Source organism: Ovis aries, chromosome 1 (assembly GCF_016772045.2).
Source record: "Ovis aries strain OAR_USU_Benz2616 breed Rambouillet chromosome 1, ARS-UI_Ramb_v3.0, whole genome shotgun sequence".
NCBI lineage: Eukaryota > Metazoa > Chordata > Mammalia > Artiodactyla > Bovidae > Ovis > Ovis aries.
The window spans coordinates 165,655,217-165,668,614 of record NC_056054.1 but is presented as its reverse complement, the minus strand read 5'-3'; the positions used below and the strand labels follow the sequence as shown (position 1 = coordinate 165,668,614).

The following is a 13,398-nucleotide window of genomic DNA, read 5'->3' as shown; positions in this document are numbered from 1 at the left end:
CAAGAGAAAGGTCTGCATCACAGGAAGAGATTTAGGGGCCATTTGGGGCTTCCCTGGTGGCTCAGATGGTAAAGAATCTCCCTCAAGGCAGGAGACCTGGGTTCAGTCCCTGGATCGGGAGGATCCTCTGGAGAAGGGAATGGCAACCCACCAGCATTCTTGCATGGAGAATTCCATGGACAGAGGAGCCTGACAGGCTGCAGACCATGAGGTCAATTGGACATGACTGAATGAATAACACACCACATAGGTAGCTGACCCCATGGGAATGTTTGAGATTGCTCAAAAAGAATAAAGGGAGTCAGACATATGCCTAAAACACATGCCTAGACAAAGCCTAGAGGAAAGCCAACATTTAAGGGTTAAGGATTCCTCAATAAAGACTAACCAAGAATGATCAGTGAAGTCCAAGGAACCAGAGAATACAGATCATAACAACCAGAGAGGACCTCAGAAGGGAGAGAGTGGTCAGCAATGTCAGAAGCTGCCAGATAGTCAAGCTAAAGAAGTAGAGCAATGTTTTCATACAATTTGACAGTAGAGGGGACAAGAGTGACTTTGAAGAGAACAGCTTCCAAAGAAGGTAAGGATAAAAGTCACATTGGCACAGACTGAAAATTCAGGGGGGAATGTAATAGATACTCTTCAGGAAGTTTTCTGTGAAAGAAGAGATAGCTAAGGTGGTAACTCAGGGAAAAAAATGTTAGTCACAGCCATGTCTGTCTTTTTGCAACCCCATGGACTGAGCCTACCAGGCTCCTCTGTCCGTGGAACTCTCCATGCAAGAATATTGGAGTGGGTAGCCAATCCCTTGTCCAGGGGATCTTCCAACCCAGGGATCAAACCTGGGTCACCTGCATTGCAGGCAGATTCTTTACCATCTGAGCCACCAGGGAAGGCCAGGGTGGTAACTATTGGCTATTAAAAGTGGTACCTGCTGATATGTTATGAGGGAAACTTTCAAGACAGAAAAGACGAGCACATTCTAAGCATGTTTCCTTTGTAATAACCATTAAAAGTATGCACTCAACTATTTTATTGACTTTAAAAGATGTTATGACATATTGTTAACGGAAATGAGTTCATGTTTAGAAATAAACGTGTGCGTGTATCTGTGCACATAGATAATATTATGAAAAGACAGAAAATAAAGTATATCTCTGAGTAAGTATAATAAGAATTTTTAATTTTTATTCTCTTTATTTTATATTTTTATTACGACAAGTATTGTTTTATTTTGAAACAAATTTTAAAAAGGCAATAAATAGGCAAAGTCATATTCAGAGAGTCCCCCCTCTTGCATGTACAATGGTCCTGAAAATGTGCTGAAAATGGACTTTCCTCCAACTTGATAAAATATTGAATAAAATTCCTAATTCTGATTTTTCCAGGTATCATCATCCTCGAAGGGGAAGAACCTTCACGCATATCCTGGCTGGAGTGGAAGGTGGCTACTCTCTCAGTCAGCCAGCCAACACTCCCTGAGAACTCCAGGTATTTCTCCTTCCCATGGGTGGGCCACGTCTCCCCAGACCTTTGTACTGGGGCCACAGCAATGCATAGATCATCCCTACTTCTAAAATTTGGTTAGCAAGACTGAAAAGTACCCAAAGCAAAGGTGGGGAAACCAGTATTTCCCCTACAATGACAGCAGAACACAAGCCTCAAAGGCAGGTCAGGTCCCATTCTCCACCTTGGTAGCAAACACACCAGGCACTACACTGAAGCCCTCTATTACTTGTGTGAAAAAGCATCACTGAGAGGCTACATGAAAGTATCAACCCAAAAGGGTGAAGCTAACAAGTTGTATGAATTGAAAGAATGCCAGTTAATGATCATCAATATTTTACTTTTATTTCACTGTTTTCCTCTTCTCTTTTTCTTTCTTTTTTACTAACTATGCCAAAGTTAGTTTGTTCTTACATAAGCAATCAGTTGTGGTATAGTTCTGGGAGATCTTCTTTACAAAATAGAGATTCTTGCTACCCTTGGGCATTTAAAGATCCAAGACAGAGATAAAGAATAAATAGGGGGCAGGAAGAGAGACCCAGCTATAGACAACAGACTTATGGACACAGCAGTGGAAGAAAAGGGTGGGACGGATTTGAGAGGGCGGCACTGAAACCTATATAGTACCGTATGGAAAACAGATAGCCAGTGGGAAGTTGCTGTTTGACACAGGGAGCACAAATCCAGCGTTCTGTGACAACCCAGAGGGGTGGGATGGGGAGCGGAGGGAGGTTCAAGAGGAGGGGACATATATATATACATGTATATAATATACACTTATGGCTGATTCACATTGTTATATGGCAGAAACCAACACAACATTGTTAAGCAATCATCCTCCAATTAAAAATTTTTTTAATTTTTAAAAAAAGAATAAATAGGGAGATTTCAACTATCTCTTCTTCTAGGGAAAAAAAATAGAATATGGGCTCAATGTGTTTAATTAACCTGACTGTGGTGATGGTTTCACAAAAAATGTCATATACATACACGTCGATCATCATGCTGAACAATTTAAATATACACAAATTTATTCATCAATTATACTTCAATAAAGCTGGAAAAAGAATAAAAAGTGCCTGCTTCAACAGCACATACAGTAAATTGGAACTTCTCTGGACACACAGAAGATTAGCACAGCGCGTGTGTAAGGGTGACGTGCAGGTCTGTGTGAAGCATTCCATATGTTTCAAATAAGTCATGGGGTGTAATGTACAGCAAGGTGACGATAGTCTACAATACTGTATTGTATATTTGAAAGTTGCAGTAAGTCTTAAAAGTTCTCATCATCAAAACTATAACCCACTTCCAAGTCCTGCTTTTCTCATTCACATCGGTCCATTTACAAGCAAATCATACACAGACTAAGTCAGGACCCACTGCCAAAGGGAAAAAGATGTCCTGCCTCAGGTTAGGAACAGGAGTCAGAATGAGCTGAGCTCTGGCCCTAACTCTGATTACCACCTCAGCAGTGAAAGACGGAACTTTCCTAAACTCCAGTTTCCTCTGCCAGCAAGTAAAAAGCCTACACCCCACCTCGGGAGAGGTGAGGGCTATTTCAGGTCATGCATTCAAACTCTCCACATAGTACCTGGCACCTTTAATTACCAGTTCTCATTAAATAATGGCCATTAGACATATATAATAACTTCTAGTAAGGAGTTCGAGTCACACCAATGACTTTTATTTAAGATTATTTGTGAGGCTGATGTGGAAGAAGGGTTGGTGAAGATGTGTAGGTGGCTCTTTAAATATCTCTCTTTATATTTTCAAGAATAACTTTATTCTATTAAAATACCTTTTATTCTTTTTATTTCCCTAAAAGGGCAACAGAGCAGCTCATACTCTGAAAAGCAGGTGGGGTATGATGCAAGCTGTCTTGGGGAGCAGCTGAATCAACCACCCACCTGAGTCACTCAGCATCTGCAGACCCTCTTACAGGTACCGTTCCTGGGTCTGGTAAATTGGGGCTCAAAAAACACAGCAGCATCGGTAGTCGTGGTGTGGAAGCAAAGGGTTATTTGAGCGCTTTTTCAGACAGGGTGGGCAGGTACACTCCTCCGTGCTCTTCCTCCCTAGAGCTCCTTTTTTCCTCCACTTTCTTGCGAGACCTCACTTCCAGAAACCGGTGTTCTCTCTCATTTCTCTCCTTTCTGCTCTCAGGTCCCTGATAAAGAAGGGTTGGAAAAGGGTAGATAGCTGACAACATTCAACATTTTTCCTAATTATCAGAAATGTACAAAACGCTAATCATTCAGGAAACTTTCACATCTTGGTTTTTAGTAATAAATTAGCACAAGCCTAGAGGTGTTACTAAAGCTTTAGTCATAAATAAAGGAAGAGAGGCCTTGGGCATCAGCAGATGGTCTGTGGAGGACACTCAGCCTGCACATGACTCTGCCTCTAAGGCACAAAGGGATGTGATTTCACAGTAAAATTAATATTCTTCTGGTACTTTTTGAAAAAGAATGTGGCAAGGGAATCATACATTGAATGATTCTAACCTCCTCACGGTCACTAAGGCTTTGCAGTAAGTTTTCAGATAAGGACTAGGTAAAGAATGAAGTGTCAAGAATGACATTCAACCACACTAACATTCCCCAACTAGTTGTCCAGGGGTCCACATTCAATGATCAAATGAACACATACTGTTGTTCTAGGATGGGGCGATATGACACCAACTAGACTAGAGACCCTACTTCTTAGATTCTACACCTGCATGGAGGGAGACAATCAACCAATAAGACTGAAAGGAAATTCAAAAAATAACAGGCAGTTATAAATGTAATGATAACTATAAATAGCGTGACGTGATAGGGAACGGTGTAGAGACTGGGGGCAAGGGGGGAGATGTGCCTCTATGGTTTCCATGGTCAGAGGGTTACTTTCAAAGGAATTACTTACAAAAGACGAGTACTGATAAATGTGGTGATGGTATCTATTTACACTTCAGTTTTTTAAATAAATGAAATCATGATTCCCCCATCATCCACTTGAATTGGAAATGCTGCAGAACTCCTGAGTGCCTAAGAGGTGAACATAAGCAGTGGCACTCAGATGAGCAAGGGCATGACTAGCCCCGCAGGGTGAGTTATGGGGATGTCTGGTTACTGAGGGGGTGTTATCCTCTGTACAGTGTTAAATTGTTTTCATACTGAGATTATCTCATTTCTATCTATAATGGTCCACTAGTCAAAATCAGAAAGCAAAACAAATGATGACGCTGAGATACAGGTTAAGAGGGGCTTAAAAATTGTACTAGCCCTGTAAATGTGCCTCCAGATTATTTTCATTAGTTCTAGCACTTGTATTAAATCCATCAATCTGCTCAAAATTCATATTTAGCGGCCAGGAAAGTCCCTAATCCTTATAAGAACAGCATAAAACAGAGAAAATACAGTGATGATTATTTGCAATTTGGCTTTTTCCTCATTGAGAATAAAGACTATGTGAAAACTGCTCATAATAATGACCTGAAATATTTTTTCTTGTCTTATCACTTAGAAACAAAGTGAGAAAAATTATTTTTAAAAGCCAGTTGAGTTTTTCAATGTCAAAAGGAAAAACTTTCATGTTGTTGGTCATGAACAGATCAAAAAGCAGTTTTCTGGCTCTTCTTGATGCTAAAAGATGTAAAATTTAAATCTACATAGTACTATACATTTGGCCCCCAAATAAAAGGTAATATACATCATTTTTAAATTTGCTGACAAATCACAATTTTTAATGTAGTTAGTTTCAGAAAACTGCATTAACTGTTAAACAGAAAAATGTTTTAAAGTATGCATTTTCCAAATTGTTTTATTTGGAATGAAGAAAATTTTTAGAATATAAAAATAACATAAAATTTAAAATATTTAATTTAAAATTATTTATCATATATATTGATCACATAATAGGAAAAAAGTTTTAATGATTTTGTAAATTCCTAGCAGGTTTCTAGGTTATTATACAGTTGTTCCTCAGTATCCTCAAGGGGACTGGTTCCAAAACCACCTACAGGTACCAAAATGCATGGATGCCCAAGTTCACAAGTGCAGAACCCAAGGACATGAGGGCCAACTACATATAACTATGAACAGAGTTCTTGAGGCAAAAAAGTTGAAAAGGCTGCCTTGGTTATCTTGGCACTCAAAAGGAAGAACTTGAGAAACGAATGAAACAAACATTATTATATTTTAAGGATAAGGTAATGACATCTCTTTAAGTAAGAAAATTGATTTCAACTTTACACACTTATGTAAACAGATGACATGATTTTTTTCTGTGGCCATCAGAATCAACAAAGAATTGTTCTGATTAAAACTTTTTTCAAAACATATTTATATTCTTCCTTATTCTAGAAAGAATTTAAAGCAAGTCAGTTCCCTGATTAATATAATTAATGACTTTAACAAGCAGTTTGGAAATAGATGCGAAAAAATATTTTATTCCTGCCAAAAGCTCATAATGTGAATCTAATCATGAGGAAATATCAGATGATTTCAAACTGAGCTTCATTCTAAAACATAACCAGCCAGTCTTATGAAAGATAAAGACTGAGGCATTGCTGCAGAAATAAAATAGCTTAAAGGGACACAAAAATCAGTTGCAACACATGATCTGGAATCTTGATATAAAAAATATTATTGGGACAACTGGAAAAATATGAATAAGGCCAATAGATAAGACATTGTGTTGGTGTTCATTTCCTGAGTTTAATTACCATACTATATTTATATCCTTGTGCCATTGTTTGGGGATGGGAAGGAAAGAGAGAATAAACGTAAATGGGATAATACGTTCACGTTTAGAGGGAATCTAGGTGAAAGGTGTAGTCTTGGCACTATTCTTGCAACTTTGTCTGAAAGCATATCTAAAAAAAAATATGAAAGCATATGCTGTCTTTATCTTTCATAAGACTGGCTGGTTATGTTTTAGAATGAAGCTCAGTTTGAAATCATCTGATATTTCCTCATGATTAGATTCACATTATGAGCTTTTGGCAGGAATAAAAGCATACCTAAAAGCATATAAGCATATCCAAAAGTCTGAAAGCATATCTAAAAAAAAAAGTATTAAAAAAAAAAGACAAAAATAGAAACCCTTAATAAGGTTTAGACACAGTAAGTGACAGCTGTTCACTATTCCTTCCTTATTCCTTTTTTGATCCAGTAGAGATAGCACTTACTGAAGGGGAGTCATAGATATACAAGGTCACTGTGACAAAAGTGAAGAGCCACCGTGAAGCAAAAATGCACAGTGACAATCCCAGCAGCCATCTCAGCTAGGCAGAAAGCATGGTGCTTGCGGGAGCATGAGGTGGGAAGCCCCTGAGTGTCTTCCCCAGCCAGTCACAGAGCACAGCTCAAGATCCAGGTGGATCTAGCCTTACTTATTCACTCCATCTACTACATGGCAGAAACATACCATTATTCTTCTTTTGCAAAATAAAACCAAAATCAAAGACCCACCAAAAAAGAAGTATGTTGCTCAAGGCTGCTCAGTGAACACATTGCAAAGTTGAAAAACTAACCTCCAATTAATTGGTCTCTAGTTCGGTCCTTTATGTATCAGTTTGGGCGTCATCAGTGGTGCTTCTATTCTTCCCCCGTTTCCTGCCTGTGTTTCCTGCCTGTGTTTCCCTTATGCCTCACTTGGATTCCCACGAGGCCACTGTGACCACTCCTGCTCCTGCTCTCCATGGTGTCCAGAGAGTTCCTCCCCTGTGCTTTTTAAAGATACAGGGGGCACAATGCCATCACAAACTATTTCCTACCAGATTACATAGGAGAGGACAAGAGCATTAGGGACAGTTTTTTCTTCTTCAGATAGTGAAAGGAGAACAAATCACAATTAGTTGTAATAAGGGTGATAGAAACAGTCTCAAAGAACTAGAGGACATTGGTAACAAAACATTCCAGCCAGTACTTCTTCAGGAATTCTTCCTACACCGGCTGTCTTTAAATAATAATAATTTAAAACTTTTATGTACATCTGGGCTATCTAAAATGGGTGTCATTTTCCAAAGATCTCAATGCTTCTGCTGCTGCTGCAGCTAAGTTGCTTCAGTCATGTCCGACTCTGTGCCACCCCATGGACTGCAGCCCACCAGGCTGCCCCACCCCTGGGATTCTCCAGGCAAGAATACTGGAGTGGGCTGCCATTTCCTTCTCCAATGCGTGAAAGTGAAGTCACTCAGTCATGTCCGACTCTGTGTGACCCCCATGGACTGCAGCCCACCAGGCTCCCCTGTCCCTGGGATTTTCCAGGCAAGAGTACTGGAGTGGGGTGCCATTGCCTTCTCTGAAAGATCTCAATGCCAAATTGTAAATAAGAAGTTAGATTTGTTCTCCTCCCTTTGAGTTTCCTTTTCTAAGACAGCTTAAATATTCAATAACTCTGTTACATACCAAAGAGACGGAACGTTTGGTTCTAAAGCACAGTTGCTGTTCAAAGGAGTCTGAAAATGACTGAATTTTGGAATGGGATCTTCCTTTTGATTCCAGTGGCTCCTTGAATGACCCATCCCCTGAGCACTTTCTGTGATCCCGCGCTTGAGTGTGGCATCGAAATCCCTGGTCCTCATAAGAATACCTTCTAGGATGGCTGGCAGACGACATCATTCTGGGAAGCACAGGAAACTGGGAACACAGAATAAAAAATGTTACAATATAAAGAGACTGCACAATATTAGCACAGAGACAGAATGTCCATAGATTACTAACCAAACGAATCTCATGTTGAACTGAAATTTTATCTTCTTGATCAGTAGGACCTTTCTACAGCAGTGAGGCAGTGGAGTCAACTGGTCAAAACATTAAATATCCCAAGATAAGCTTTGTTGCTCCTGTATCATTAGGGTGGTATAATCAAGTGTCCCAAGCCTTAAACTGACATGTAAAAAAAAAATTTCAAAATAATCAAATGAAAAATTTTTTAAAGCCATAAACATTAAAAAAAATAATACAAAGATGAATAGTTGTGTGATTTCTGTATGGAGAAGGAATTTCTAAGAGCAAAGAACAATAGAAAAAGCCAAAAGGAAAAAAATTAATTTAATTACACAAGTAAAGCTAATAAACATGAAAACATAAAATTATGCAGTGGACAAAAAACACAAAATATTTGCTACAAGTTACTAATATGTAATAAATACTCTGAAGATAAATAAGTATACTCACATATACATACAAACATAGAGGTCAGATAACACAATGACAGCAATAGAAAATGATCAACAACAACTGGAAAATGATTAAAAGACAGAGTTCAGAGAAGCCAAACTTTTGAAAGAATTGTGACATTTGCTCTCTCAATTTCTCTCACTCTCCAAACCACTCCAATCCAGCTTTTGCAACCACGTTAGGATATTGGTCTCCATGTTGCCAAATGCTGTGCATGTTTTAGCCTTTCGTTCTTTCTGTAGCTTTCAACCCAGGTGCCTAGGAGCCATTCTGAAACAGTCTTTCTCTTGCCTTCTGCCATGGCACCTTCTTGGTTTCCCCTTTACCTTTCTGCCACTGTGTTTTAGATGTTTGCTCACTTCTCCCTTCTACCTGCTCACAACTGTTGGAGTCCCCAGCACTCTAAACCAGTCCTCCTTCCCTTCCTTTGCTTTCTCATTTAACACTGTCTCCCTAAATGTCTCACCCCCAGACTTCAATTTCTATCTATACCCTAGTTTCCTCATTTATACTGACTTCTCCGAACTTCTGCCCGCTCAAAACTTCTCCTCTTGGTTTCCTATAGGCACACAACCTGATCCGTCCAAATTCAAACTCATTGCCTCTCCTCCCCAAACCTGCTTCTCAAGTGCCCCTCAATTTGGAAAAGGCACCACCATTCACCTGGTTGCTTGGGCCACCTTCCACATCCAATTGCCAAGTCAGTAGAATCCACCTCTCAAGTGTCTCTGAAAACCATTGACTTTTTTCCAGTGCCACTGCTACTACCCTAATCCAAGTCATCATTGCCTTTCGCCCAGATTACAGTAGTAGCCTCCTTCCTAGTTGGAGCTATCCTGGGTTCACTCTTACTCACTTTATTTCACTTTCCCCACAGCAGCCAGCATAGTTAAAACAACCTCAACAAACACACCCCATCACGCTTCATCTTGCACCACCCTCACCTGTTCAGGGGCACAGCCTCACTGGTCACTTCCTCCAGCTCACTTGCTCCTAGCCAGCACAGGCATTTCACAAGAGGTCCTCTCTGGCTGTGACCCCCACCCCTTCACGTCATCACCGGCTAATCGCACTTCACTCACAATGGAAACCACACCCCCCAGAAAGCCTTGCCTACCCCCTTGATTGGTTCAGGCCCCGGAAGCACTGTTAGACTCTTCCTGAGGTCTCATACTTCTTCAGGACACTTTTCACAACTGTTGTCGATCTTTTGGTTAATTTTGTTACACGTCTCTCTTCTCCGGTAGACTGTGTGCTCCACCGTGTTGAGGGCTACATTTCATTCTCTCCTAGAAACTCAGTACACAGCACTTTGCTGCCTTCACAGCATGAGTTTATTAAACATACGTTCAATGAATAAAAGTATAAAGAATGAAAGAAAAAGAAATACCAAGTGGTGAAAACTGTTTAGGCTTATTAGTAGTCAAAAATTGTATTAAAATGAAAGAACATACAATTTTGCCTTTCAGGCAAAAAAAAAAAAGTTGTTGTTGGTTTTTGTTTTTTTTTTTTTAATAATACTAACACTAGCAAGTGTGCAAGGGGATAGGCACTGTCATTCCTTGCTGGTAGCAGGACTATAAATGGATACAGCTTTCTTGAAAAGCTGTTGACAATATGAATCAAAAGGCTTAAAATAAGGTCCTCATTGCACATGGGCTGAATTGCGTCATCCCTCCCCACCAACCTGCCCCACCAAATTCACATATTGAAGCCCCATGTGAATAGCTCACCATGTGACTGTATTTGGGGGTAGGGCCTTTAAAAATTAACTTAAAATGAGGCCATCAGGGTGGCCCTAATCCACTCTGACTAGTGTTCTTACAAGAGGAAGAAATTGAGAGATACGAGGGACATACTCATATGGAGGAGAGACCACGTGAAAACACAGGCAGTAGATGGCCATCTACAAGTCAAGGAGAGAGGCCTCAGAAGAAACCAAAACTGCGGACACCTTCATCTTGGACTTCCAGCCCCCAGAGCTGTGAGGAGATGAATATCTGTTGTTCAGGCCACCTAGTCTGTGGTGTTTTGCTATGGCAGCCTGAGCAAGCTAATACATACATCTAGAAACTCGCTCTCAAACAATAATCAGAAATATGGTTAAAGATTTATAAAACTGCTAAGATACATGAGGTAAGTCTGTACATATTGGTCCATTTACTGTAGGTCAGACGTGGTACTTGGTGGAAGATAAATTGAGGAGCAAAACAGAGTGTCCCCCTCTCAGATCATATGTCTACATGGGAGATAAATGCTAAATAAATGGGGCACATGCCGGCATCCTTGGTCAAATGCTATAAAGGGAATGTCCAGGGTAAAATGAGAGGGTACAGTAGAGTAAAACCTCATATATTTGGGTGGGTGTTGGGGTAGCTGAATCAGGAGAGACTTCTGGAAGGTATGACAATTAAGCGACAACCTGAAGGATAAGCAGGGTTCATTAGGGAGCAGAGAACGCTTAAGGAGGAGACCATGTGTGCAGAAGCCCTGCCACAGAAAGAGCCTGCTGACGTGGAAGGAAGGGAGGCCTGGTGGGGAGCGCCTGAGGGGAGTGGGGAGTCTGGGATGGAAAGGCAACGAGGGGCTGGAAATCAGGGGACATCATAAGATGGGTAACCCTGAAACACACCTAAGTGTGATAAAAGGCTTTGTCTGTGATCTGGGGTCATTTTCTTGCTTTTCCTGTTTAGTATTGTACGTGTTTTCTATACTGATCACTTATTATATTGTCAGTTTAAAAAAAAAAAAAGAAGAAGAATACGCTAAAAAATTGAGACTGGGACACAGAAGGACAAATACTTCATGATTCCACTTATATGACATATCAGAAATGGTCAAGCTCCTAGAAGCAAGGAATAGAATGGTGGGTGCCAAGGGCTGGAGAGGGGTATACTGGGGCAGTTGCTAATTAACAGGTATAACATTTCAGTGCACTGGTTAAGACTCCACGCTTCCCCTGCAGGGGGCGTGGTACCACCCTTTGTCAGAGGACTGAGATTCCACATGCCTCACGGTGCCCCCAAAATAAACACATAAATAATAAGTTCTAGAGTTCTGCTGTACAACATTGTGCCTAAAGGTAACAATACTGTATCGTATACTTAAAAATCTGCCAAAGAGAGTAAATCTCTTGTTACATGTTCTTACCACATCAAAAATCTTAAAAATAAAATTCAAAAGATGTGAGACTGGGAGTGAAATGTATGTGTTCGTATAAATGTTCTCTTCCATTGAGAGGCATAAAAAAATGGCAGGGGTTTCCATCACAATGTAAATAAAGCGTACCCTTAATATTTCCTTACGTCAGATGAAATTTCCAGCTAGTCTGTTTAGGTGTGGAAGCTTGTGAGAAACAAGCTTTAAAAGCACTCTTATTGGTAACATAGAAACATATTACCATATGTAAAATAGATAGCCAATGGGAATTTGTGTAAGTCTCAGGGAACTCAAACTGGGGCTTGGTGACAACCTAGAGGGGTGGGATGGGGAGGGAGGCTGAAGGGAGGTTCAAGAGGGAGGTGACACGTGTATACCTGTGGCTGACTCAAATGCAGAAACCAACTTAATACTGTAAACCAATTATCCTTTGATTAAAAATAAATAAACACACATAAAAAGCACTCGAATTGGTTACATGGAAATTTTCCCACTTTTAAAAGTGTTTTCTTAGTAAGCAAGCTTTACTATTGGAATTCTATATGCCCTCCTAATGCAATTTCCCCCACAAAGACTTGAATCAATGCCCTAAATAGCTTTTTTTTTTTCCCAAGGTGTGGAATGTCACCTCCATGTCCATGGATCAACCTGATCCATCCATCTCCTGTGCTGTGATGCAGGTCCTCATGTGAGGCATGGGATCCCCCACACTCTGAGCTCATGACATAGGCTCCCCGGCTCCCAGGCTCCAAAGCCTGCAGCAGGCATGGACTTGTGGAACAGTTACCACCCAGGAGTTAATAGTGCTGACTCTCACTAGAAAATAGTGCTCTGAACAACCTTGCTATTTCCCACAGGGATGCCAAAAAACCATTTCTGTCAAAAAAAAAAAAAAAAAAATCCTATGCACTCTTGACTCCAAGCCATAGGTTCTTGCCTTTTGAAAATATAGTTATGTAACACCTTCACTCCAAGAACTACTTGAAGTTCTTTATTCTGGGTTTAATTATAATCACCCTTCAATTGTACCCCTCCTGCCCTCTGAGTAAATGCAAGCACCTGAGCATGATGAGAAATAAGTGGGGAAAAGATCCAGGTGTTGAGATAATTGAGGCCCATGTTGAATCTTAGTGCACTGTGTGTATCAGGCACCCTGGGGACCAGGCCTTATCTCTAATGTCTGAACAAATCCTACAAGGGAATCATTCTTCCCCTTTCACAGATGAGGAAAACGAATCTTAGTTTGGCTAAGAGACTTGCCTAAGACTTACATGACTAGTGACTTTATGGAGAGGTAAATGCTTAAGCATAAGACATCTCTTCCTTGGATTATTGTTGTTGTTGTTGTTTAGTGACTAAGTCACATCTGACTCTGTGACCCCACAGAATGGAACCTGCCAGGCTCCTCTGTCTATAAGATTTTCCAGGCAAGAATACCGGAGTGGGTTGCCATTCCCTTCTCCAGGGGATCTTCCCAACCCAGGGATCAAACCTGCATCTCCTGCTTGGAAGGCTGATTCTTTACCACTGAGCCACCTGGGAAGCCCCTTAATCAGATTAATAA

The 13,398-nt window shown here is 40.5% G+C and overlaps 1 protein-coding gene across 12 annotated transcripts in view; it reads right to left on the bottom strand.

The window, feature by feature from the left end:
- Positions 1-1,165: 1,165 nt before the first annotated feature.
- Positions 1,166-13,398, bottom strand: part of LNP1 (leukemia NUP98 fusion partner 1) — a 44,449-nt gene continuing 32,216 nt past the window's right edge. For 11 of the 12 annotated variants that reach the window (XM_060416629.1, XM_060416627.1, XM_060416630.1 and 8 more), the window contains 2 exons: positions 7,902-8,132; positions 1,166-3,676 (listed from right to left, as the gene is read on the bottom strand). In XM_060416629.1, the coding sequence (XP_060272612.1) occupies positions 3,527-3,676; positions 7,902-8,132 (381 nt within the window). In that variant the 3' untranslated portion in view covers positions 1,166-3,526. Of the gene's footprint in view, positions 3,677-7,026; positions 7,220-7,901; positions 8,133-13,398 lie in introns of those variants that run through there. The other variant, XM_060416631.1, reaches the window with a different exon arrangement.